At 39.8% G+C, this 25,302-nt stretch overlaps 1 protein-coding gene across 1 annotated transcript in view; it reads right to left on the bottom strand.

Moving 5' to 3' along the window:
* The window catches only part of hcn2b (hyperpolarization activated cyclic nucleotide-gated potassium channel 2b), a 114,851-nt gene that overhangs the window by 65,506 nt on the left and 24,043 nt on the right, over positions 1–25,302 (bottom strand). The window contains exon 4 of the mRNA XM_062039255.1: positions 13,349–13,510. Within this exon, the coding sequence (XP_061895239.1) occupies positions 13,349–13,510 (162 nt within the window). The remainder of the gene's footprint in view (positions 1–13,348; positions 13,511–25,302) is intronic.

Below are 25,302 nucleotides of genomic sequence, written 5' to 3'. Positions count from 1 at the left end.
GTCATTATTGGCTTTATTTTAACAACAAATCTTAGGGTACATTAAACATATGTTTCTTATTGCAAGTTTGTCCTTAAATAAAATAGTGAACATACAAGACAACCTGCATTTTAGTAGTAAGCAAACAAAGACTCCTAATTAGTCTGCTGACATATGCAGTAACATATCATGTCATTTTCAAAATTATTAAGGACAAGTGGTAGAAAATGAATTATTAGTCTACTTGTTAATATCTGCTTACTTTGTCTTTCAACATGTTCTATCTACACTTCAGTTAAAATGTAATAATCACTTATTCTTCTGTTGATAGATATTTTCCATTAGATTTGGATGATACCACAAAATTGAGTCTCAATCCGATACCAAGAAGTTACAGGATCATACTTTGGTCATATTCAAAGTCCTCATGTGTCCAGGGTCATATTTCCTGAGTTTATAAATATAATATACATTTTAAAAAAACGAAAGAAGATTTTGTGATGCTAAAAAATATTGACGTAATCATAGTAATCATTGTTGTTTACTGGGGTTTCCCTACATGGCACATATTTATGACAGTGTTGGCGTTGTTCATATGGTCACCCTTAGTGTGACATGTATGGCTGTTGACTAAGTATGCACTTCATTCACTTGTGTGTGGTGTGTTCAAAGTTAAGTTGGTCGTCTTAATGGTTGATGATTGGTCGTAGAGCAATCTTGTCTTGACTTTGACAACTTCAGACCATTTTAACAAGTCAAAAGTCATGACTCCAGTGTGTAGTAAAGCATATATAGCTATCGCTCGCCCTACAGGGATGATTCATGAAATAAATGTACTTGACTTGTCTCCATGGAGACAAGGATTAATGATTTAGAAGGAGTTATAACACTGCAGACTGTGGATAGTCATTCGCCGCTAGCTAGCTAATCGTGTTGTAAAGCGTGACGACGCCAACGGGTGGGGGACCGGTACTTTTTAGAGGCGGTATAGTACCGAATATGATTCATTAGTATCGCGGTACTATACTAATACCGGTATACCGTACAACCCTAGTGTGTACCATACAAACTGTAGCCTAAAGTGATTAAAAAAATAGGACACCTCATGATGTCACTCTTGTACTCCTGAGTTGATGCACACAAAAGGTTGAATTTGTTTTCTAAACATTCGCTTGTGCCAAAAAATTTCTGACAAATACACCACATGACTTGAAATTTCTCACACAGTTCGATAGACTCTTCTTTAGACTTAGACACGCTTTATTGATCCACAAGGGAAATTGTTCCACACAGTTGTGCAGTTACAAAGGATGGAAAGGATAATGCAGGTATAAAGTAGACTAAAAATGCACCATAGTAGCAATATAAAATATAACATATATGTAATATTTACATACAGTCGTGGTCAAAAGTTGACATACACTTGTAAAGAACATAATGTCATGGCTGTCTTGAGTTTCCAATAATTTCTACATCCACATAACTTTCCTCCAGAAGGTCTTATCTGTGTCCATGTGATGTCAGATGAACCAAAAATGTCATGTCAGAAAAATTTCTGACATGGACTTGTTTCTTCAGCATTGTCCACACGTTTAAGTCAAACAGCTCAATTTTTGTTTCATCTGACATCACATGGACAAAGATAAGACCTTCTGGAGGAAAGTTCAGTGGTCAGATGAAACAAAAATGTAGCTGTTTGGCCACAATACCCAGCAATATGTTTGGAGGAGAAAAGGTGAGGCCTTTAATCCCAGGAACACCATTCCTACTGTCAAGCATGGTGGTGGTAGTATTATGCTCTGGGCCTGTTTTGCTGCCAATGGAACTGGTTCTTTACAGAAAGTAAATGGGACAATGAAAAAGGAGGATTACCTCCAAATTCTTCAGGACAACCTAAAATCATCAGCCCAGAGGTTGGGTCTTGGGCACAGTTGGGTGTTCCAACAGGACAATGACCACAAACACACGTCAAAAGTGGTAAAGGAATGGCTAAATCAGGCTAGAATTAAGGTTTTAGAATGGCCTTCCCAAAGTCCTGACTTAAAGGTGTGGACAATGCTGAAGAAACAAGTCCATGTCAGATAACCAACAGATTTAGCTGAACTGCACCAATTTTGTCAAGAGGAGTGGTCAAAAATTCAACCAGAAGCTTGTGGATGGCTACCAAAAGCGCCTTATTGCAGTGAAACTTGCCAAGGGACATATAACCAAATATTAACATTGCTGTATGTATACTTTGGTAACATTTTCAGTCGACCCATAATAAATTCATAAAAGAACCAAACTTCATGAATGTTTTTTTTTGTGACCAACAAATATGTGCTCCAATCACTCCAATCACAAAAAAATAAGAGTTGTAGAAATTATTGGAAACTCAAGACAGCCATGACATTATGTTCTTTACAGGTGTATGTCAACTTTTGACCACGACTGTATTATATATACAGTATATAATATATACTGATGTATAATTATTTTATATTTTTATATAATATATACAATATATAACAAATATATAAATAGCAATATATTACAAACCCCATTGTTATTTTAGAGTGTTGGGCTGACTCCCCGCCAAATTCGGTACCTATCTTTAGGGCACTGGCAAGAACATGTGTGTAATATTAGAGCAAAGTCGGTCAAAAAACCTTATTGTTGTCAACGCAGGGGCACTTTAACGGTTATAAAACTTTTGAGTTTTTTATTCGCTCTTCCTATCAAACATTGCATGGCATTGCTAAGATTCCTCGGAGATGAGCAGTCTGCTAATGAAATAAAAGCTCTCGTGTTCACTTTGTTGGCGGTTTCCTCCGCCGAGCAGCTAATTTGCAGATAATACATTCAGCTGGCACCACAATGGGAGTATGGGACATCTATGATGTATTATAGTGTGATTATGCCAGTGTGTGTGTGTGTGTGTGTGTGTGTGTGTGTGTGTGTGTGTGTGTGTGTGTGTGTGTGTGTGTGTGTGTGTGTGTGTGTGTGTGTGTGTGTGTGTGTGTGTGTGTGTGTGTGTGTGTGTGTGTGTGTGTGTGTGTGTGTGTGTGTGTGTGTGTGTGTGTGTGTGTGTGTGTGTGACAAGGTGCAGAGCCTCCCTGACAGTCTAAAACCAGCAGCAGAGAGCTTATCTTGCTTGGCAGAGCTCCATGTAGACTTTTAATACGTTAAGCGCCATATACAGTACGAGCGATACTGAGATTCATTATTTAAGCGGCGTGTTTGCATCTATTATTCAAACAAAAGCGACAACGGCACGCTAAATTGGGGTTTTAGACGGTGACAGTACTGTGAAAGGGATGAAGAATGATTACGCGTGCATTAGAAGTGTGCAGTGATTTTAAGGGTCGGGAATGCAATCTGCTAAGAAAACATCGAGTCACTGTTAAGAGTCGAGACTTTATCTCGACCGATTCCAACTCATTAAGGCCAAAATATTTTTGTTTTGGGCATCTGTGCTGTTATGTTTCAGAATATCTATGCTTATTTTTTAACAGAGTCATAAATAGATAGGGAGTGTACCTAATGTTGTGACCAGTGCACTTTAAAGGCCTACTGAAATGATTTTTTTTATATAAACGGGGATAGCAGATCCATTCTATGTGTCATACTAGATCATTTCGCGATATTGCCATATTTTTGCTGAAAGGATTTAGTAGAGAACAACTGCAAATGCTCACATTTCCCTATTGTTTACAATGCAGCGAGAGAGATTCGGACCGAGAAAGCGACGATTACCCCATTAATTTGAGCGAGGATGAAAGATTTGTGGATGAGGAACGTGAGAGTGAAGGACTAGAATACAGTGCAGGACGTATCTTTTTTCGCTCTGACCGTAACTTAGGTACAAGCTGGCTCATTGGATTCCACACTTTCTCCTTTTTCTATTGTGGATCACGGATTTGTATTTTAAACCACCTCGGATACTATATCCTCTTGAAAATGAGAGTCGAGAACGCGAAATGGACATTCACAGTGACTTTTATCTCCACGACAATACATCGGTGAAGCTCTTTAGCTACTGAGCTAACGTGATAGCATCGGGCTCAAATGCAGATAGAAACAAAATAAATAAACCACTGACTGGAAGATAGACAGAAGATCAACAATACTATTAAACCATGGACATGTAACTACACGGTTAATAATTTCCAGCTTGGCGAAGCTTAAAAATGCTGTTGCTAACGACGCCATTGAAGCTAATTTAGCAACGGGACCTCACAGAGCTACGATAAAAACATTAGCGCTCCACCTACGCCAGCCAGCCCTCATCTGCTCATCAACACCCGTGCTCACCTGCGTTCCAGCGTTCGACGGAAGGACGAAGGACTTCACCACGATCATCCGTGCGGTCGGCGGCTAGCGTCGGCTAGCGCGTCTGCTATCCAAGTCAAAGTCCTCCTGGTTGTGTTGCTACAGCCAGCCGCTAATAAACCGATCCCACCTACAACTTTCTTCTTTGCAGTCTTCATTGTTCATTAAACAAATTGCAAAAGATTCACCAACACAGATGTCCAGAATACTGTGGAATTTTGAGATGAAAACAGAGCTTTTTTGTATTGGATTCAATGGTGTACCAATAGTTCGGCTTAACTATTGACGTGACGCGCATACGTCATCATACATAGACATTTTCAACCGGAAGTTTAGCGGGAAATTTAAAATTGCCCTTTATAAGTTAACCCGGCCGTATTGGCATATGTTGCAATGTTAAGATTTCATCATCGATATATAAACTATCAGACTGCGTGGTCGGTAGTAGTGGGTTTCAGTAGGCCTTTAAAGGGAAACCAAACAATTGCTTTTGCACAAAAAGAGAAGCGTGTCTTTCCGAGGGAGATGACACAGGTGCACATCTGAGGCTGCTCTCAGCGTGCAGCCAAGTGCATCCAGCGCCACTGTGTAGTATGATAGCACAAGCTGTGGCCTCGCATATCTCGCCAAAAAAAACAAAAAACATCTGTTCTGCCGTGATCCATTAAAAAAAGACAAGCATTCCAGTTGTTGTCATTTCAACCCCCTCAACACCATATTTGTTGCCGTTTTGCCTCCATTTGTTCTACTTTGCGTCCGTTTGGTTTGTCTGCGGGCCATTTAAGACGGGAAATAACAACAGAAGAAAACATGGAGCTGGTTCTCCCGCCTTTGCAGCAAATATCTAAAAAGAACCATCTGCTGTTTATCGGTAATGAATGGAAGATTCTGTAAAGAGAGGAAGGTGTTTATGTTATTGATGACAAGGCCAAACTACACAAACAACATGAGCAAGGACCCCCACCAAGGCCGAACTACCCTAATTTGGAACAGCACCAAACTATACACCTTCGTAGATACACACTGCCTAATGGTGTCATTAACAATAGTGCATTACCGTATTTTTCGGAGTATAAGTCGCACCGGCCAAAAATGCATAATAAAGAAGGGAAAAAACATATATAAGTCGCACTGGAGTATAAGTCGCATATTTTGGGGAAATTTATTTGATAAAACCCAACACCAAGAATAGACATTTGAGTTTGAGTTTGAGTTTGAGTTTATTTCGAACATGCAAGCATACAACATGATACATCACAATTTCCAGTTTCTTTTCAACATGTTGGAAAAGGAGTAGGAAGAAGCAGAGCTTATCCTACCCCTTTTCTTTACATAACAGTTGCAAAACTTTTTGTTCACTTCCTGTTCACAATTTTTTCACAATAAACTCCATAAGTAATCACAATAAAAATAAATAAATAAATAATAGTAAGAATTTAATAATAATAATTGGTGAAGTAAGTCATATTTCATATGATGAGATAAGTAAGATTACTTTAAGAATGAATGAATGGATGGATGGATGAAATAAATTGAGAATGTTTGTCATGGTTCTTCTTCTTTGTACTTTGTAAACACTTTAAGTTTGAAGAGTTTCTTGAAGTGTATCATATTAGTACATTGTTTGATTGCTTTGCTTAATCCATTCCATAATTTAATTCCACATACTGATATACTGAAGGTCTTAAGTGTTGTATTTGAAATGCAATTTAAAATAAATAAAGAATAGTGAACAACAGGCTGAATAAGTGTACGTTATATGACGCATAAATAACCAACTGAGAACGTGCCTGGTATGTTAACGTAACATATTGTGGTAAGAGTCACTCAAATAACTATAACATATAGAACATGCTATACGTTTACCAAACAATCTGTCACCCCTAATCGCTAAATCCCATGAAATCTTATACGTCTAGTCTCTTACGTCCATCCATCCATCCATCCATCTTCTTCCGCTTATCCGAGGTCGGGTCGCGGGGGCAGCAGCCTAAGCAGGGAAACCCAGACTTCCCTGAATGAGCTAAATAATATTATTTGATATTTTACGGTAATGTGTTAATAATTTCACACATAAGTCGCTCCTGAGTATAAGTCGCACCTATGAAAAAAACTGCGACTTATAGTCCAAAAAATACGGTATTTATTATTAAGCAAAATATATTTAATGTTGCTAAGTATATATACAATAGCTTAAAAAAACACATTTGATGTATGTTTGTATATCTGTGAATATATACCGTATTTTCCGGACCATAGGGCGCACTGCCGATGAATGGTCTATTTTCTATCTTTTTTCATATATAAGGCGCTATAGGGCGCATTAAAAGAGTCATATTTTATTTTTATTTTTTTCTATATGTAAAACACTTCCTTGTGGTCTACATAACATGTAATGGTGGTTCTTTGATCAAAATGTTGCATAGATTATGTTTTACAGATCATCTTCAAGCCACTTTCTGACAGTCGCTTCCGGATGCGCCGTTTTGTGGGCGGTCTTATTTACGTGGCTCACCATCGGCAGTGTCTTCTCCCCGTCATCTTTGTTGTAGCGGTGTAGCGTGCAAGGACGGGAGTGGAAGAAGTGTCAAAAGATGGAGCTAACTGTTTTAATGACATTCAAACTTTACTTAAATCAATAACGGAGCAGAATCTCTTCATCCGGAAACAACAACAAGGCTGGAAATGTGTCCCCTGAAAAACTGTCCGACCGGAACTCTCTAATAACTAAAGTTCCTTGGGTGAATAATGTAAACTCACTACACCGGTATGTTTTAGCCCTTTCATGGCGAGTTTACTGACAGATATAAGTAAGAACTTTACTCTACTTTATATTAGAAATGGCAACAGCGGAGGATGAATGTCCCATAACAAGAAGATAGAGAAAAAGATTAAGCTTAATGACTACGGTGTCGGCACGGACTACACAGGCAGACGCGCGCAATTTTTCAGGATTTATACAGATCCCAAATACAGATCAGAAGGTAGGAAAAGTTACTTTTGCATAATATTGCGAAGCAAGACGCCAGATAATGTCTTACCTTATACACCAGACCTGGGCATTCTGCGGCCCGCGGGCCACATCCGGCCCTTTGTGCGTCCCTGTCCGGCCCGCGTGAGGCCAATCATAAATTACAAAATAAATTTTAAGAAGTATCTGTCGAGTGTGCAATACAACGGTGTTGCTTTTGTTTTGAAAAGCGTTATTTGTATTACTTCCGTGTGGACGTATGCGTGTGCGTGATTGTGAGTGAATGTGAACAGCTGCAATCACAAACTACAAAATAAAGTTGAAAAAACATCTATGTCGTGCGTGCAATACAACTGTGCTGCTTTTATTTTGAAAAGTGTTATTTATGGGCGTATGTCCGTGTGTAACCTGTGAGTGAAGGTGCACAGCGACAAGTGATGCACGGTTTACACCCGAGATGCTAAAAATAGAAAAGTTGATGAAGAATGGCGTGTTTTCAACAAGACATGGACTGCCAAACAACGTTCCCTCTAAGGTGCACGCCTGCGCAATTGCGCACTGCTCAAGCGTCCTCTGCGCACAGCAAATATATGCCGCGCACCAAATCAAACCCATCTGAATTCTAAACAAAATAAACACATTTATTCTGTGTAATTTTGCATTGCAACTCTGAGTGACAGTGACAACAAGCGGCTCTAACAGTGTTCGTCAACACCGTTCAATTGAACACCGTTCAATTATTGTAACGTCTATCGAGATGCTTCGGGGACAGGAATTATATCGATCATTTTTGAGCAAAACTGTTTATATTCGGCCATAACCACACCAACAACATGAGTCAAACACTTCTATCTGGAAAAACTAGTCATTTTCTGCCGTACAAACCAGGCCAAAACCAACTTGTCATCTGTCACCAACACGCACACCACTAAGCCACTGGTGCGTGTATGGCCACACAAAAAGTCGGACAACTCAAACACCACACAAAGTTACACTATGACTCCTCAGTCATATGTGTGCTTATTTTACTGTAATTTATTATTAATGTTAATTTATTTATATTAATCATGGAATGCTGTTACTAGAGAAAGTTACAGGAATGCACACTTCATCCTATGCTTACATTTCATTGTGCAACATGAGGATGTTTAAGGGGAACTAAATGTGATCTCTGAAAGGGGTACAAATGATTTCCAAAGCAGTGCTTTTGGTATAAAGTCAAGTTAGGTTAAATAAAAGTATTATTATTATTAATATTATTTATCTTACGGTATATATCAAAAATAATATTGAGCAAAATTTAATTGAAATATTGTCGATGTGGCCCTCCAGCGGTGCTCGGGTTGCTCATGCGGCCCCCGGTAAAATTGAATTGCCCACCCCTGTTATACACACACCATAATAATACTCGTATGTTTAATGCGCCGACAATCCATCAAGCGGTGGGGCTTCCTAGCTTACCAAAGTCGTACTAAAACATTTTGATGGATTTTTGAGCGCCGTGTGTAATGTTCTATATTTTTAATGGAACATATACAATTTTGGTGTTTACTTGAGTCATATTGCCATCACAGTGCAGTCTATACATATCTCTTATGTTTGACTGCCATCTACTGGTCACACTTATCACACCATGTACCAAATAAAATTGCCTCGAGGTCGGTAAGCAAAACCAGAATTATTCCGTACATTAGGCGCACCAGGTTATAAGGCACAGGGGCATTTTTACCACTGTCGAGTTGTGAGGAAAAACAAGGATTTTTATGTGCGCCTTATAGTCCAGAAAATACGGTAAATACACGATATACATTATGGCTGTCAAGATTAACAAGTTAACTCATGTGATTATACACAAAAATGTACCGCAATAATCATGTACACACAGATGTTAGGATCCGCTGCTCGGATCAGTTTGTTTACAGTTTAGTGTCACGTGTGTTTTGTTTCTGTTGCCATGACGGCAGATTTTTGCTCACCTGCCTCTGGTTAGCGTTTCGGGACGCGCACCTGTTGCCCGAGCGCTAATCAGAGGGCTATTTAGTCTTCGCCCGGGCAGCACTCTGCCTGGCTTCCTAGTTTGTTCTCATGCAACAAGTTACGACCACTTTGCTTCCTGCTAGCTCTCATGCTAGATTATTTTGCTTGCTAGCTCCCATGCTAGTCGTTTTTGTTTTTTTCTGTCTGATTTGTGAAAATAAATCATTTTCCTACCTGCAAGCTGTGTCCGAGCCCGTCTGCATCATTGGGAGAACACCACCGCACCACGATGCGACCCGGTCATTACAGTAGGAAGCCAGCAAGAAGTTCTCCCGCAACGAGCACGTCGGAGGAGATGGACGAAGGTGCGTGGATGGTGTTGCGAGCAATGGAGGCGGAGACTCTCCGCTATTCCCCCTCGGAGCGCCAGGACCTGATCTGGGGTCCTAACGGAAAGTTGGTCCCAATCCACTCCGTTTGGCCCGAGGACATCGCCACACCTCCGCACCACCGGACGCGTCAGCGAAGACGGAAGCCACCCAAGAGGTCTTCACTTCGCTGCCAAGACGCGCCACTCCCTCAATCTCCTCCACCGGTACACAGCAAGCTACATTCAGCCCAAGATTTCCCTCTTCAAAGGTCTGTTAATCCCATCAACTACCTTACCGATGATTGTTATGACTGGCCTGTCAATCACTGGGACTGCAGCTATGACATCATTCCGTCGGCACCCCCTGATGACACGCCGCTTGATGACGTTGTCCCGTCCATTTTGGATGACGTCATAGACAAAGACTTTTTTAGACATTATGTCAATTCTTCCTGCCAGCCATTTTCAAGTGACTTTAATTCTGCAATAAAACATTATCAGGACATTTTTTTAAGGACTAAATCTAGTCAGTCCCAGTCTCAAGTGGGGGGTGACAATAGACATTTTGGACAATTTAGAGGAGAGGATTCTGCCCTCCCCCTGACCACCCTCCACCCACCCTTGAAGACGGTTCCAATCCGCAAGGAACGCGTCTGGGATCCGCTTTTTGAGGGGGGGGCTAGTACTGGGAGCTGTGCGAGTGGGGTGGCACAACGGCGTGCTAAGCCGCAACCTCCTGCTCGGCCACCGCCACCTGTCCTTCGGCGGGCTAAGCCACAACCTCCTGCCCGGCCGCCACCACCGGTTTTTCGGCCTGCTAAGCCGCAACCGCCGGCTAGGCCACCTGCACCTCGACTGGTTCTCACACCAGTACCTGCACCTCGGCTGGTTCCCACACCAGTACCTGCACCTCGGCTGGTTCCCGCACCAGTACCTGCACCTCGGCTGGTTCTCGCACCAGTACCTGCACCTCGGCTGGTTCTCGCACCAGTACCTGCACCTCGGCTGGTTCTCGCACCAGTACCTGCACCGCGGCTGGTTCTCGCACCAGTACCTGCACCGCGGCTGGTTCTCGCACCAGTACCTGCACCACGACTGGTTCTCACACCAGTACCTGCACCACAGCTGGTTCTCGCACCAGCACCGGCTGCCACGACAGCGACTCCGGCTGCCACGACAGCGACTCCGGCTGCCACGACAGCGACTCCGGCTGCCACGACAGCGACTCCGGCTGCCACGACAGCGACTCCGGCTGCCACGACAGCGACTCCGGCTGCCACGACAGCGACTCCTGCTGCCACGACAGCGACGTCGACACCTACGGCTGCCACGGCGACGTCTCAGCGACCTCGAGTGGTCCGGCTGCGCAAGCGGCTCACTCAGAGGTCAGGTAATGGACGCCAGTGGCGCAAACAGCAGCAACATCCAAGACTTTGTTGCAGGACTCAGAGGCTGCTGAAATTCTGGCGCCACTCACGCCCACCTTCTCGGCGGCCACGAATGTGGCCTTACCGTGGTCGCCCGCGGCGGCGGCGTTCCATTCGCCGCCGCCACCTGACCCTTCCCCGGTGGATTCGGGGACACGTGGCCTGGCGACCCACCACCAAGTCACCCCCCCCCCCCCCGCCCGCCCTTGACTCGTGAACTATTGCTTGTTTTTTTTTGGGTTCCAGTTGTTTTTTTGTTTTCAAGGGACATCTGGAATCTGTCCTTTTAGGGGGGGGTACTGTTAGGATCCGCTGCTCGGATCAGTTTGTTTACAGTTTAGTGTCACGTGTGTTTTGTTTCTGTTGCCATGACGGCAGATTTTTGCTCACCTGCCTCTGGTTAGCGTTTCGGGACGCGCACCTGTTGCCCGAGCGCTAATCAGAGGGCTATTTAGTCTTCGCCCGGGCAGCACTCTGCCTGGCTTCCTAGTTTGTTCTCATGCAACAAGTTACGACCACTTTGCTTCCTGCTAGCTCTCATGCTAGATTATTTTGCTTGCTAGCTCCCATGCTAGTCGTTTTTGTTTTTTTCTGTCTGATTTGTGAAAATAAATCATTTTCCTACCTGCAAGCTGTGTCCGAGCCCGTCTGCATCATTGGGAGAACACCACCGCACCTCGATGCGACCAGGTCGTAACAACAGATAAATCATGCAATTTATTTTGACCGTTTAAGCTTATTTACCTTAAGTGCTATACAATCAGTGATCAGAGCAATGCATACGTCAGAACAAAAATGAGTGAGGAGACTCTGACTGTTGGGCTCTGTGGCAAATTTCACTCCAAAATGCAGCCTGAAAGAACTTTTGATAAAACCCTTTGATAAAAAGTTTTTTGCAAATAAATGACATGCTCCAAAAGGGACAAGCGGTAGAAAATGGATGGATGGATGCATTTAAGTAAAACGTTTAAAAACGTTCCTGTGTGACATTCTAACAATAAAATTGCCTTTGTGTAAAAATATTGGGGTCTTTACTTAAGCAAATTTTATGCAAGCGAGTGATCTATAAAAATCAATCAAAATTTTAGAAAGTAATTATTCTGATTTTTTTTTTTTATTATAAAAAATAAACTTATACCTTCTGCCTGGATGCAGCTGAGATAGGCTCCAGCACCCCCCGTGACCCCAAAAGGGACAAGCGGTAGAAAATGGATGGATGGATATACAATAACAGAAGTAAAAAAAAATAATTCTGGATTCGCACCAATATATAATAATAATAATAATAATCGTGATTGCCACAAAGTAGGATCATATTGAAAAAATAAACAAAACAATGTGTATTTTAATAGAGCAAGAATAGATATTAAAAAATATATTTAAAAAAAAGTTTTTAAAGAAGATATTAATAAAATAATTAATTAGTCGTATTTCAGACATTTACACTATTAAGAATTAACAATATTTTATTATATGACTATTTTCTTGGTTATTTTATACTGTATTTATAAAATGTCATGTTGTAAGTTGTGACTAGTGAAAAATAAAAAAAAATGTGAAACAGTAATAGTATACTTTATATATGAAAAGCATGAAATTATTTTATTTTTTATAAAAGAGTCAAAAGAAAAAAACAAGTATAATTGTTTTGTTTTTTTGACAGGTTGTAGCATAGTGAGCATATAACAATGTTATAATAAATGTCAGAATATTAGAAACAAATGGAACTCCTGTACTACTGTACTAAAAACTCTCTTGTGGTGAAATTATGCCCTCTATTTTGAATAAAAATTAAAAGTGGTGCACAAACATCTTTCTTTACTTGCTGAAATGAGCTTTAGTTGAAGACGACATGCACGAGGGTGTTCAAACTTTTGGAGATGTAATGTGCAGATTTTGCAATAAAAGTATACGATGGCAGCAGCAGCATGAATGGCAGCCAATGTTCCACTAAGTTGGTGTGTGTGTGAACATTTGAAGGAGTAAAAAAAAATGTCCCAATTAGAATTTGGAGGCAGACGCAAAAAAACATGCACTTTCTACTATTCATCTGAGAGTGCTCGTTAACTCTGCCAAAGTCTCTTGTTGGACCAAATTAGTGCAGCCATGAGCCTAATTTAAACTCATATACTTATCATTCTGCATGTATTCATAGACACGAATAAATGATGTTAGGGTGCACTACTTATTAACTTACCATTTTAGCCTGAAATACCTCAGGAATTATTATTTACCTAAATAATAATATTCAAGTTTCATAAGGAATTCATTGTTCCGTGCATGAAAGAACGGCATGAAAGTGTGTTTACTCACCACCATCTTGTTGAGGGACACCCAGCAGTCCGAGGGGAAGTCCTGCAGCATTGGCACCAAAAACTGCAAACAGCCATCCCAGTGACACAGCAGTAGCATCATCCCGATCAGGTTGAATATTCGCATCACAGCGCTGGCCAGGTCATAGGTCATGTGGAAGATCTGGTGGGGAAAAAAGTTAAAGATTATTGAGGAGGTTAGCATTCAGTTAAAAGGTCCATTAATTATTTTAAATATGAAATCACGATCAACAATGAGTTTATTTTAGTATTGTTTTGAGGACCGCGACAGTAGTGAAGATAAGCGGTATAAAAAAAAATGGATGGATGGATGATTTTGAGGGCTGTGTTATGTGTATTCTATGGAGGGCTTATGCTGCCCAAATTACATAAATGCAAAAACAATGAAATTTAAAGCTTGAAAATAATTCAAATGTATGTTCCATTATTGATTAAAATGTGAAATACTATCTAAAATAATAACATATATAATATATGTTTAATTTTAACATTATTTATAGCAGGGATTCTCAAACTGTGGTACCGTCTGGTGGTACGCCAAATAATCACCTAATTAAATATTGTAATGGCGTGACTAGAGCCGTTATTCAAATGTTTATCGGACTTCAATAGAAGTTGTTACAATCGGACTACTGTCAGCGTAGACGACGCCAAAATAAACAATTAAGACAGAACCGTCTTACTCTGTCGTTTCTATCACTCATAGAAATGTTCCTATATTCAAACACAGTGTCACTGTTTAAACTGTGGGTAATGTGGCCAAAAATATACTTGTTAAAAAAGGAATTTAGGGATTTCACCATCTACGGTCCGTAATATCATCAAAAGGTTCAGAAAATCTGGAGAAATCACTGCACGTAAGCGATGATATTACGAACCTTCGATCCCTCAGGCGGTACTGCATCAAAAAGCGACATCAGTGTGTAAAGGTTATCACCACATGGGCTCAGGAACACTTCAGAAAACCACTGTCAGTAACTACAGTTTGTCGCTACATCTGTAAGTGCAAGTTAAAACTCTCCTATGCAAAGCGAAAGCCATTTATCAGCAACACCCAGAAACGCCGCCGGTTTCGCTGGGCCCGAGCTCATCTAAGATGGACTGATGCAAAGTGGAAAAGTGTTCTGTGGTCTGACGAGTCAACATTTCAAATTGTTTTTGGAAACTGTGGACGTTGTGTCCTCCGGACCAAAGGGGAAAAGAACCATCCGGATTGTTATATATTGTTATATCTGTGATGGTATGGGGGTGTATTAGTGCCTAAGGCATGGATAACTTATACATCTGTGAAGGCGCCATTAATGCTGAAAGTTACATACAGGTTTTGGAGCAACGTATGTAGCCATCCAAGCAACGTTATCACGGACACCCCTGCTTATTACAGCAAGACAATGCCAGCGTGGCTTCATAGTAAAAGAGTGCGGGTACTAGACAGGCCTGCATGTAGTCTCCCATTGAAAATGTGTGGCACAATATGAAGCCTAAAATACAACAACAGAGACCCCGGACTGTTGAACAACTTAAGCTGTACATCAAGCAAGAATGGGAAAGAATTCCACCTGAAAAGCTTCAAAAATTGGTCTCCTCAGTTCCCAAACGTTTACTGAGTGTTGTTAAAAGGAAAGGCCATGTAACACAGTGGTAAAAATGCCCCTGTGCCAACTTTTTTGCAATGTGTTGCTGCCATTAAATTGTAAGTTAATGATTATTTGCAAAAAAAAATTAAGTTTCTCAGTTCGAACATTAAACATCTTGTCTTTGCAGTCTATTCAATTAAATATAAGTTGAAAAGGATTTGCAAATCATTGTATTTTGTTTTTATTTACGAATTACACAACGTGCCAACTTCACTGGTTTTGGAATTATAATTATTACTTTTATTAATAATGTCAAACAATGCAGTAATGTGTTGGATCCACTGTGGACTGGACTTTCACAATGTTATGTCAGACCCACTCGACATCCATTGCTTTCGGTCTCCCCTAGAGGGGGGGGAAGGGGGGGGGGGGTTACCCACATATGCGGTCCTCTCCAAGGTTTCTCATAGTCATTCACCGACGTCCCACTGGGGTGAGTTTTTCCTTGCCCGTATGTGGGCTCTGTACCGAGGATGTCGTTGTGGCTTGTACAGCCCTTTGAGACACTTGTGATTTAGGGCTATATAAATAAACATTGATTGATTGATTGATTGATAATATGAAAATGTGTTTTGAGTATGCATTCACTGCCATCTAGTGTCTACTAAATAAAAAATTTAAAAAAACAAATATATCGTCAAAACTTTATTTGTTTTTCAATTGTTGTTGAAATCCTGTGCTTTTCGAGGTTAAGTTTACAAGGAACACTTAAAACATAAACAATTCATGAAATCACAAATAAATTAAATGTTATTGGCAAAAAAGTAAACCTCGAAACATTGCAGCTGGAAAAGCTCCCACAAATTCCGTCCAAAACAATCACACACAAAAAAAGACAGACAAATACTGGAAGGACTGATCAAGGTAGGAAATATTACGTATATTTAGTTTGTCATATTTATTCATTTTAATATTAAAGGAAATAAACCAGAAATATATTTTTTATTTCATATATGTTTTAGTATAATATAAAATGTGTATTTGACTGTCAGTTAGTTAATAAATAATACAAATGGGGTTTTTTTTAATTACTATTACAGCCTGAAGTAATTAATTAAATTGTTCATTAATTTATATCGTTATTTATTTATAAAATGTTTACTTTGAATGAGAAAGTTGCCTTTTTTGTACCAAAATTAAATAAGTGTAAAGTCAATAAATTAAAAAAAAAGGCTGGAAAATGTGAACTGTCTGACTATTTATTTATTTATTACAATATTAGCTTGTAGAAATAAATAGAAATTGGTTCAGATTGTACTGCAAGGACCACGAGCTACACTTACGGGATCTGAAGGTCCAGTAGCTACAGTAATAGGAAGGTAGATCCTCCCTTGTGATGTGAAGGCACACACACACACACACACACACACACACACACACACACACACACACACACACACACACACACACACACTCTTGTATTTGTTACCTTCTTGAGACCTGTGAAAAATGCCTACCTCTTTAGGACCACCCTTTCTAGATATACTGTATAAAGATTTGTAATTACAACATTTATAATATATACATACTAACAAGTAAGCTTTTAGTATTTTTTAATTTAATTTTATTTTTTTTGTATTTGGTTTTTAATCTTCATTATTTACTGCAAGTTATTACAGTATGTCTCTATATACATATTTATTTTTTAAAATACATTTTGGCCAAAGGGGGCGCATTTTAATTTCTTACACACACTTATTACATATGTTGGCCACAGGGGGAGCACTTCATATTTTTAGACACACTTGTTATTTCATATGTTTACCAGAGGGGGAGCACTTTTAAAACCAACACAGTCAATTTGAAAAATCCGTCCTTTTTGGGACCACCCTAATTTTGATAGATTTCACCACCAGGGGTGCAAACGAGATCTCTATTTTTTGTTTTTGTAATGTGCTTAAGGCCGATGATAAAACTAGTCACGGACCACAGATGGCCCCTGTGCCGCACTTTGGGCAACCCATCTGTAGAAGCTAACTGTTGATGGCCACTATAGTCTTAGTCCTATGGTCATATATGGGACGCGGGTTGTCTTACGTCAGCACCGGAAGTCGAAAAATCATCTGTTCACCTGGCGGGTTTTTTCGGGGATGAATAGGGAAGTCCTTCTTTGGCTTCCGTCTTGTTTTATCATATATTGCTGCCTTTGCACCTGTCAATGTTTACTTTTGTATGCACGAGCGTAGCTCTGTTGGTAGAGCGGCTGTGCCATCAACCTGAGGGTTCTAGGTTCGATCCCCGCTTCGCTTCTGCCATCCTAGTCACAGCACTAGTTGAAAAAAAAAATAAAAAAAATAAAAGGAACTTAGGTAATGGGTTTCAGTATGTAAAGTGCTTTGAGTCACTAGAGAAAAAGCGCTATATAAATATAATTCACTTCACATTAAATCAACAAAAAATCCTGACTTTGGAGCAATGTTCACAGACTCTATTATTTGGCTCTCTATTAGATGCAATGGTTTTCGGTATTGGGACCATGATTTCGGTCCTAACTTGTTCACCGGTTGTCATATGGACGGTACTTTTCTTTGTTGATGTCTCAAGAAGGATATAAATACAAGAACACACACACACACAAACACACACACACACACACACACACACACACACACACACACACACACACACACACACACACATACATACACACACCTTAAATGATGAAGGATGCTCTTTGACAAATGGACCCCCGATCCAGCCATCTCCACTAAAAGACCAGCAGACCTACAGCAGGTCATGTGACGATGTTACACATCAACTATCTGGGTCACAACACAATGCTGGGACTTATACACAAAAATGTACCTTACAGTCTTTTGTCATTTGATGAAACATTTAGATATGACAACCACTTTATTACTAGCACACACACACACACACACAAACACACACACACACACGCACACACGTCCTCCGGTGAGGAAAGAGCCTTCATAGCGCCTTTCTGTTTCAGGAAATTGCTCCGCGTATTCCCGACAATGCTTATCACCACTGCCTCTGCTCAGGCACACAACAAACACACACACAAAGATAAACAACGCTCTATCACAAAAATGTGAAATATTAACGTAACTTAGTTATTCTAAACAGAGGCAACACCATCCAGACTTTTTTTCACGTTGAATATATTTTTTGCAATTTAAATGTTGACAGTACCACATAAGATATGTTTTAATTGCAGACTGCTGGTTTATTGATTTTTAAATGCGCCAGAAAATAACCCATTTTGTACACTGTTGAGGTGATTCAATGCCCAGTAGTGCGTAAATGTGTTTCTGTATAGTATTTCTCCAGCAATGGTCATGTGGTGACATCAATTATGCTATTTTGAGAGGTAATCATTGAAGTCCGACATCACTGAAGGCCTAGGTGGGAAACGCACGGCCCGCCACTGATCACTACAAGGCAGCAAAAGCATGTGACTTCCTCCAGCCAATCAGCAAATAAAAGGTAATGATCATGATGAAACCGTTGTAATCTTACATATATCACAGCAGGCACAAGACTTGCTGAATTAGGTCCTGACGTTGAGCAACTCAAACATAACGTTGTGAAACAACATGCTTTTTGACAACTTTTAATCAATGTTGGGTTCTGACGTTGATTTGACAATTGAAATTTGGTCAATATGCTACAACACAAATACAAACCCCGTTTCCATATGAGTTGGGAAATTGTGTTAGATGTAAATATAAACGGAATACAATGATTTGCAAATCATTTTCGACCCATATTCAATTGAATGCACTACAAAGACAAGATATTTGATGTTCAAACTCATAAAATTTATTTATTTTTTGCAAATAATAATTAACTTAGAATTTCATGGCTGCAACACGTGCCAAAGTAGTTGGGAAAGGGCATGTTCACCACTGTTACATGGCCTTTCCTTTTAACAACACTCAGTAAACGTTTGGGAACTGAGGAGACACATTTTTGAAGCTTCTCAGGTGGAATTCTTTCCCATTCTTGCTTGATGTACAGCTTAAGTTGTTCAACAGTCCGGGGGTCTCCGTTGTGGTATTTTAGGCTTCATAATGCGCCACACATTTTCAATGGGAGACAGGTCTGGACTACAGGCAGGCCAGTCTAGTACCTGCACTCTTTTACTATGAAGCCACGTTGATGTAACACATGGCTTGGCATTGTCTTGCTGAAATAAGCAGGGGCGTCCATGGTAACGTTGCTCCAAAACCTGTATGTACCTTTCAGCATTAATGGCGCCTTCACAGATGTGTAAGTTACCCATGTCTTGGGCACTAATACACCCCCATACCATCACAGATGCTGGCTTTTCAACTTTGCGCCTATAACAATCCGGATGGTTCTTTTCCTCTTTGGTCCGGAGGACACGACGTCCACAGTTTCCAAAAACAATTTGAAATGTGGACTCGTCAGACCACAGAACACTTTTCCACTTTGCATCAGTCCATCTTAGATGAGCTCAGGCCCAGCGAAGCCGACGGCGTTTCTGGGTGTTGTTGGTAAACGGTTTTTGCCTTGCATAGGAGAGTTTTAACTTGCACTTACAGATGTAGCGACCAACTGTAGTTACTGACAGTGGGTTTCTGAAGTGTTACTGAGCCCATGTGGTGATATCCTTTACACACTGATGTCGCTTGTTGATGCAGTACAGCCTGAGGGATCGAAGGTCACGGGCTTAGCTGCTTACGTGCAGTGATTTCTCCAGATTCTCTGAACCCTTTGATGATATTACGGACCGTAGATGGTGAAATCCTTAAATTCCTTGCAATAGCTGGTTGAGAAAGGTTTTTCTTAAACTGTTCAACAATTTGCTCACGCATTGGTTGACAAAGTGGTGACCCTCGCCCCATCCTTGTTTGTGAATGACTGAGCATTTCATGGAATCTACTTTTATACCCAATCCTGTTCCCAATTTACCTGTTCACCTGTGGGATGTACCAAATAAGTGCTTGATGAGCATTCCTCAACTTTATCAGTATTTATTGCCACCTTTCCCAACTTCTTTGTCACGTGTTGCTGGCATCAAATTCTAAAGTTAATGATTATTTGCAAAAAAAAAATTTTTATAAGTTTGAACATCAAATATGTTGTCTTTGTAGCTTATTCAACTGAATATGGGTTGAAAATGATTTGCAAATCATTGTATTCCGTTTATATTTACATCTAACACAATTTCCCAACTCATATGGAAACGGGTTTTGTACAACGTTGAAACAACATACTTTTTGACGACGTTTATTCAACGTTAAGTTGTGACGTTGATTTGGCCATTGAAGTTTGGTCATTTCCCAACCAACAACGTGGATATAACGTTGGACATCAACATTGTCTCAATTTACAAATACAACTATTTTGCAACGTTGTTTCAAAGTCAGTTATAAAGGACATGTATGCATAATCAACGTTGTATATATGACTTGTGCCTGCTGTTAGTTGCCAAATGTATCAAGTCAGCACCATAGAACTGTCCAATTAAAGGATGTATCTCCAATGTATTAACTTTTTTGCTAGTATCTGAAATGCAACAATATTTTTGCTCAATGGGGTATTAATGCCACACTCACACAAAAAAAGTTGTAATTCACTCAAAAACTTGTTTACACTTTTTTAAGTTTCCAATTAAAAGAAGACAAGTCACACATTATGAAAATACCTGTTTTTTTTATTATTAAACATGTGTCTATCTCATCTGAGCCATCATAATCTGATGTGATCCATGTAGTTGTTGTGTGCGCTGCAGACAGTAATACAGTTTCTCCCTGAGCTCAAATTACTGCACAGTAATCAAAAGAGCTGCGGTTGTTTTCAGTCATTCAGCTCAGTTAGTGTGTGTTTATGTTTAACCAAAGCACGCACGCACACACACACACACACGCACACACACACACACACACACACACACACTCACACACACACACACACACACAGCATGTTAAGTTTAATTGTGTTTATGTAGCATAACAAAGCAGTAACGTACTGGAGGAGTAAATAAATACGGCTTCCCGCTTCATTAACTTCCACTTTTACTTTGACTCTGATGTCTCTGCTAGCTTTTCATGACAGAGAACTACAACACAATACAAACGAGGAGCAGGTACAATAAATGATCATCAAGACTAAACCTACCAACCAAAAGGCCATGATTGTGAAGTGCATGCTCTTTTTTTCCCCCCAATTTTTTCATGATTTGGTTTGCTCTTGTATACACTATATATATAATATAATGTCATATTTTCAGCACTCCATTTTGATGCATTTCTGTGACAAAATGGTAAATGGTCTGTACTTATATAGCGTTGACTGTACCTGGAATGATACCCAAAGTGCTTTACATTACAGATGACATTCACCCATTCACACACACTCATGTCACTATTTTCATGTTAGTTGAGTTTAGGGCTTCACGATTTTGAGAAAAAAACAATTGCTATTTTTCCTCACCAAAATTGCGATTCCAATTAAATTTGCAATGTTTATATTTCATACGTATACTGCGGTAAAAACGAGTGAAAGAAGACATGATACTTTTAGACTGTTAATCAACATGTTTTAAGGTGCCACACAGAGCAATATGCAATAATTTACTGCAAGAGCATAATGTAGGCAAAAGAAAGAAACAAATATTGTTAAACTCAATAAATCAATAAAATGTATGCATGCAGCTCTTTTGATTACTGAGCAGTAATTTGAGCTCAGGGAGAAACGTTATTACTGTCTGCAGCGCACACAACTACATGGATCACATCAGATTATGATGGCTCAGATGAGATAGACACATGTTTAATAAGATAAAAAGCAGGTATTTTCATATTGTGTGACTTGTCTTTTATTTGGAAACATAAAAAGTCTAAACTCTCAAGTTTTTGTGTGAATTACTTTATTTTTATTTTTAGGCTTTTTTGTGTGAGTACCGGGTATGTCTTTAATACCCCTTTAAGCAAAATATTGTTGTATTTTAGATACTAATGTAATGTAATCATAATATATACTAATAATGCAAGTAAAAGGATATAAACTTTTATTTCCCATTAATGTAAAAATTGTTTACCATTGTACTGTAATTGGTAGGTAATTAACTTTATCCTAAATAAACTAACAAACAAAAATTCTGTAACCTAAAAAAATATTGAACATCTTAAAGTGCATTTTTGTTTCCTAGTTGGAAAAATAAGGTTGGACATTGTCTTTTTGTTTATAGTCATCACGTGATCGCGGCATTTTCACTCGTTCGTCCGTCCGTGTTGATGGGCTCATATTGCCCATCCGATTTGAAGCAGAAATATTCCCAAAGCAGGACATTTGGCTTTGTAAACATATTTTTTCCTCCTCATTTGTGTTACTTAGCAGCACTTTTCACTGGCAAATCGGGAGGCTATCCGTACTGTGAGTGTGTTGGCGGCAGCGCCCCGCTCTAGTCTCCGCAGAGACAAAGATTGTGAATGACCGAAAAGAGGGGTCACTCTGTTCAGTTCATTCCACTGTGAAATAAACACGCTTGGGTGCTGAGACCGACGCACATAGTAAGACGTCTTTCTTCCCGTTTGAATCGAGAGACGAACACACGCAAGGCTCTGATTGGCGAACATGTCTGCCGCTAAAATGCCGGGGAAAAAACAATTAGTTGTGCATATATTTTTGCCATTTTTGTGACAAACAGCAACAGTCTGGAGCCTGGCTGCTCTGACGGAACAATTGCTGCGGGGTACGAGGAATGGAGAATCATGTGCCTCTCAGTGCTTTCCGTCGAGGACATGGAAGATATTTTCTTATTTGGAACCATGATTGCAGGGCATGTCTGGATTGGGCTGGGCATTGCCCAAAGGCTGCCTGTCGCAATGGAAGGCGTGGGTCGAGCTGTGGGAACACAGACTGTGGTGATTTCTGAACTGAATCGTGAGTTGGATCACATCACTGAGAGGCTTACTGGAATGCAAAAATGGATCAACTTGTGAGCCAGCATGGACGATTAGATCAGACAAGCCATTAAATGTCTGCTCGCTTGGAAAACAACAATCCTTATCTACGTTTCCACTCCCTCAAATGGCCTTGATGCTGCTCATAACAGACGAAGGCCGTTCTGAAAACCTCCCCCGAAGACACCTCAGTGATGGACGCTCTGACATCCCTCCTTCCTTCAACAACACCTGGGGGTTGAACTTTGCTCGTAACGCCTGCAGAGCAACTCCAGGCCTATATACACAACAACACTACACCCTGGACAATAGGCATATGCACACACACACACACACACACACACACACACACACACACACACACACACACACACACACACACACACACACACACCAAAGCCTTCACCACCGCTTGAATCCCTTAGGGGTGATGGACGGCTGAGCAGCGCTTTAGATAGCAGCAGCCTGCCACCGTAGCCCCCACTCCCTCCCCTCTGTTGCAAGTTTTGTGGATTCTATGTAACATGTTTGTGTGTGCTTATGGCTATTGAGTTTTTTTTTCTTGGCCTCAGTCTGGACCCCCGTCTCCAGGAGCCAACCTTTTTTTTTTTTACTAACCCCCCAACTCCCCCAAAAGCGTTTACCTTTTCCCCACCTTTCTAAGGGGCGCCGGAAGTTGGCTGACCCGTCAGTGTTCCTGTTCTGTCTCCCTGTAATGTATTTATGCTCTTGAATGGGATTGTGCTGAAAATCTGAATTTCCCCTCGGGAACTAACCAAGTAAACAAATGACGAAAGAGCACCACCGTGGGCCATTTTTGTAGAGTCAAGTGTATACTTTTTTTTTTTTTTTTACATTTTTGTGACAACTTGTAATACTCTACTGTATGTTGGTCATGTTTGTGGAGGGCATACTTTTACTGCATTTTCCTGAGAAACTGTAATATTTTCTGTAAACCCTGTCACTATTTTTATTTGATTTTTTCCTTATATTTTTTTTCTTTTACATATTTTACTTTTTTTTTTTTAGCACTGTCAGCCATGTATGAGGAGTTCATAGTTTTGTATTTATTTTTTTCATTTTTGTAACAAATTGTAACATGTTCAGCACTATGTGGACCCCAGCGATGGAGTGCATACTTTTTTTACACTTTTGGAAGAAAGTGTAACATTTTTAACACCCTGTGGGTCATGTTAGTGATGGGCATACTTTTTCTGCATTTTTCCGACAAAAATCCTTGTCACCATTCTTCATTTATTTTTTTGTACTTTTTTGACAAATTTTACTACTTTAGCACTCTGTCAGCCATGTAAATGGAGTTAAGTTTTTTTTGGCATATTTGTGACAAATAGTGATTTTTAGCACCTGCCTTTATTTTTGTCACGTTAGTGGAGGGCACATTTTTTCTGCATTTTTCTGACAAATTGTAATATTTTTGGTAAACCAGTGTCGCTACTTTATTTAAAATTTTTGTCACGAATGTCACTATTTTTAGCATAATCAGCTGTGTACGTAAATATTGTGGTTTATGGATAATGATTTTAATTTATTTCAAACATACATACAGTTACCATATGATACACCACATTTTTCCAGTTTCTTATTACAACATGTCCGACAAGGAGTAAGAAGAAGAGCTTATTCATACCTAGCCCTTTTCCATTTCATATCAATTAGTAAGACTGTATTCACTTCCTGTTCTCAATTTGTACACAATTTAAATCCATAAATAATAAATAACTGAAGTACGAAATGAAATAATGAAGGGGAAGCGAGGCTCGGTTAGTAGACCGGCCGTGCCAGGAACCTGACAGTTCCAGGTTCGATCCCTGCCATCTTAGCCAGGGCCGTTGTGTCCTTGGGCAAGACACTTTACCCACTTTCTCCCAGTGCCACCCACTGTTAGTTAGCTTGTTTGTATATTTGTACTTATTTTCTGCCTCTGTAGTTCTTTGTGTTATACATTTTCTATATACAGTAATGGATTCTTCTTATTACAAGTCTTCAAATTGTCTTTTTGTCATCTATGTTCCTCTTCTTGTCATTTCCATCATATATTACGAAAACTGGCAGATGATTACTAATGTTGGTTATAAATAAACGACTTGTAAAAAAATCATTGGTAAAAATATGATCAATAAGTGTGGCACAGTGTCCTGTGATTCTGCTTGGCTTTGTGATTTTAGGATATAAACTGATGCTGTACATTGTATCAATGAAGTCTTTTTTTTATTTTTATTTTCCTGAGGGAACTCTCCTGAAGGAATCAATAAAGTACTATCTATCTATCAATGGACGTTTGCTTGTTAGGGTTCAATAAGTCAATATTGAAGTCACCACATAAGAAAATTATTTTTTGACCAGTGACCAATATGTTGTTGCTTTTTTCTTGACATATG

The sequence above is a fragment of the Entelurus aequoreus genome, linkage group LG27, assembly GCF_033978785.1.
Source record: "Entelurus aequoreus isolate RoL-2023_Sb linkage group LG27, RoL_Eaeq_v1.1, whole genome shotgun sequence".
NCBI lineage: Eukaryota > Metazoa > Chordata > Actinopteri > Syngnathiformes > Syngnathidae > Entelurus > Entelurus aequoreus.
The sequence above is the reverse complement of the archived record's forward strand: the minus strand, read 5'-3'. Positions and strand labels throughout refer to the sequence as shown.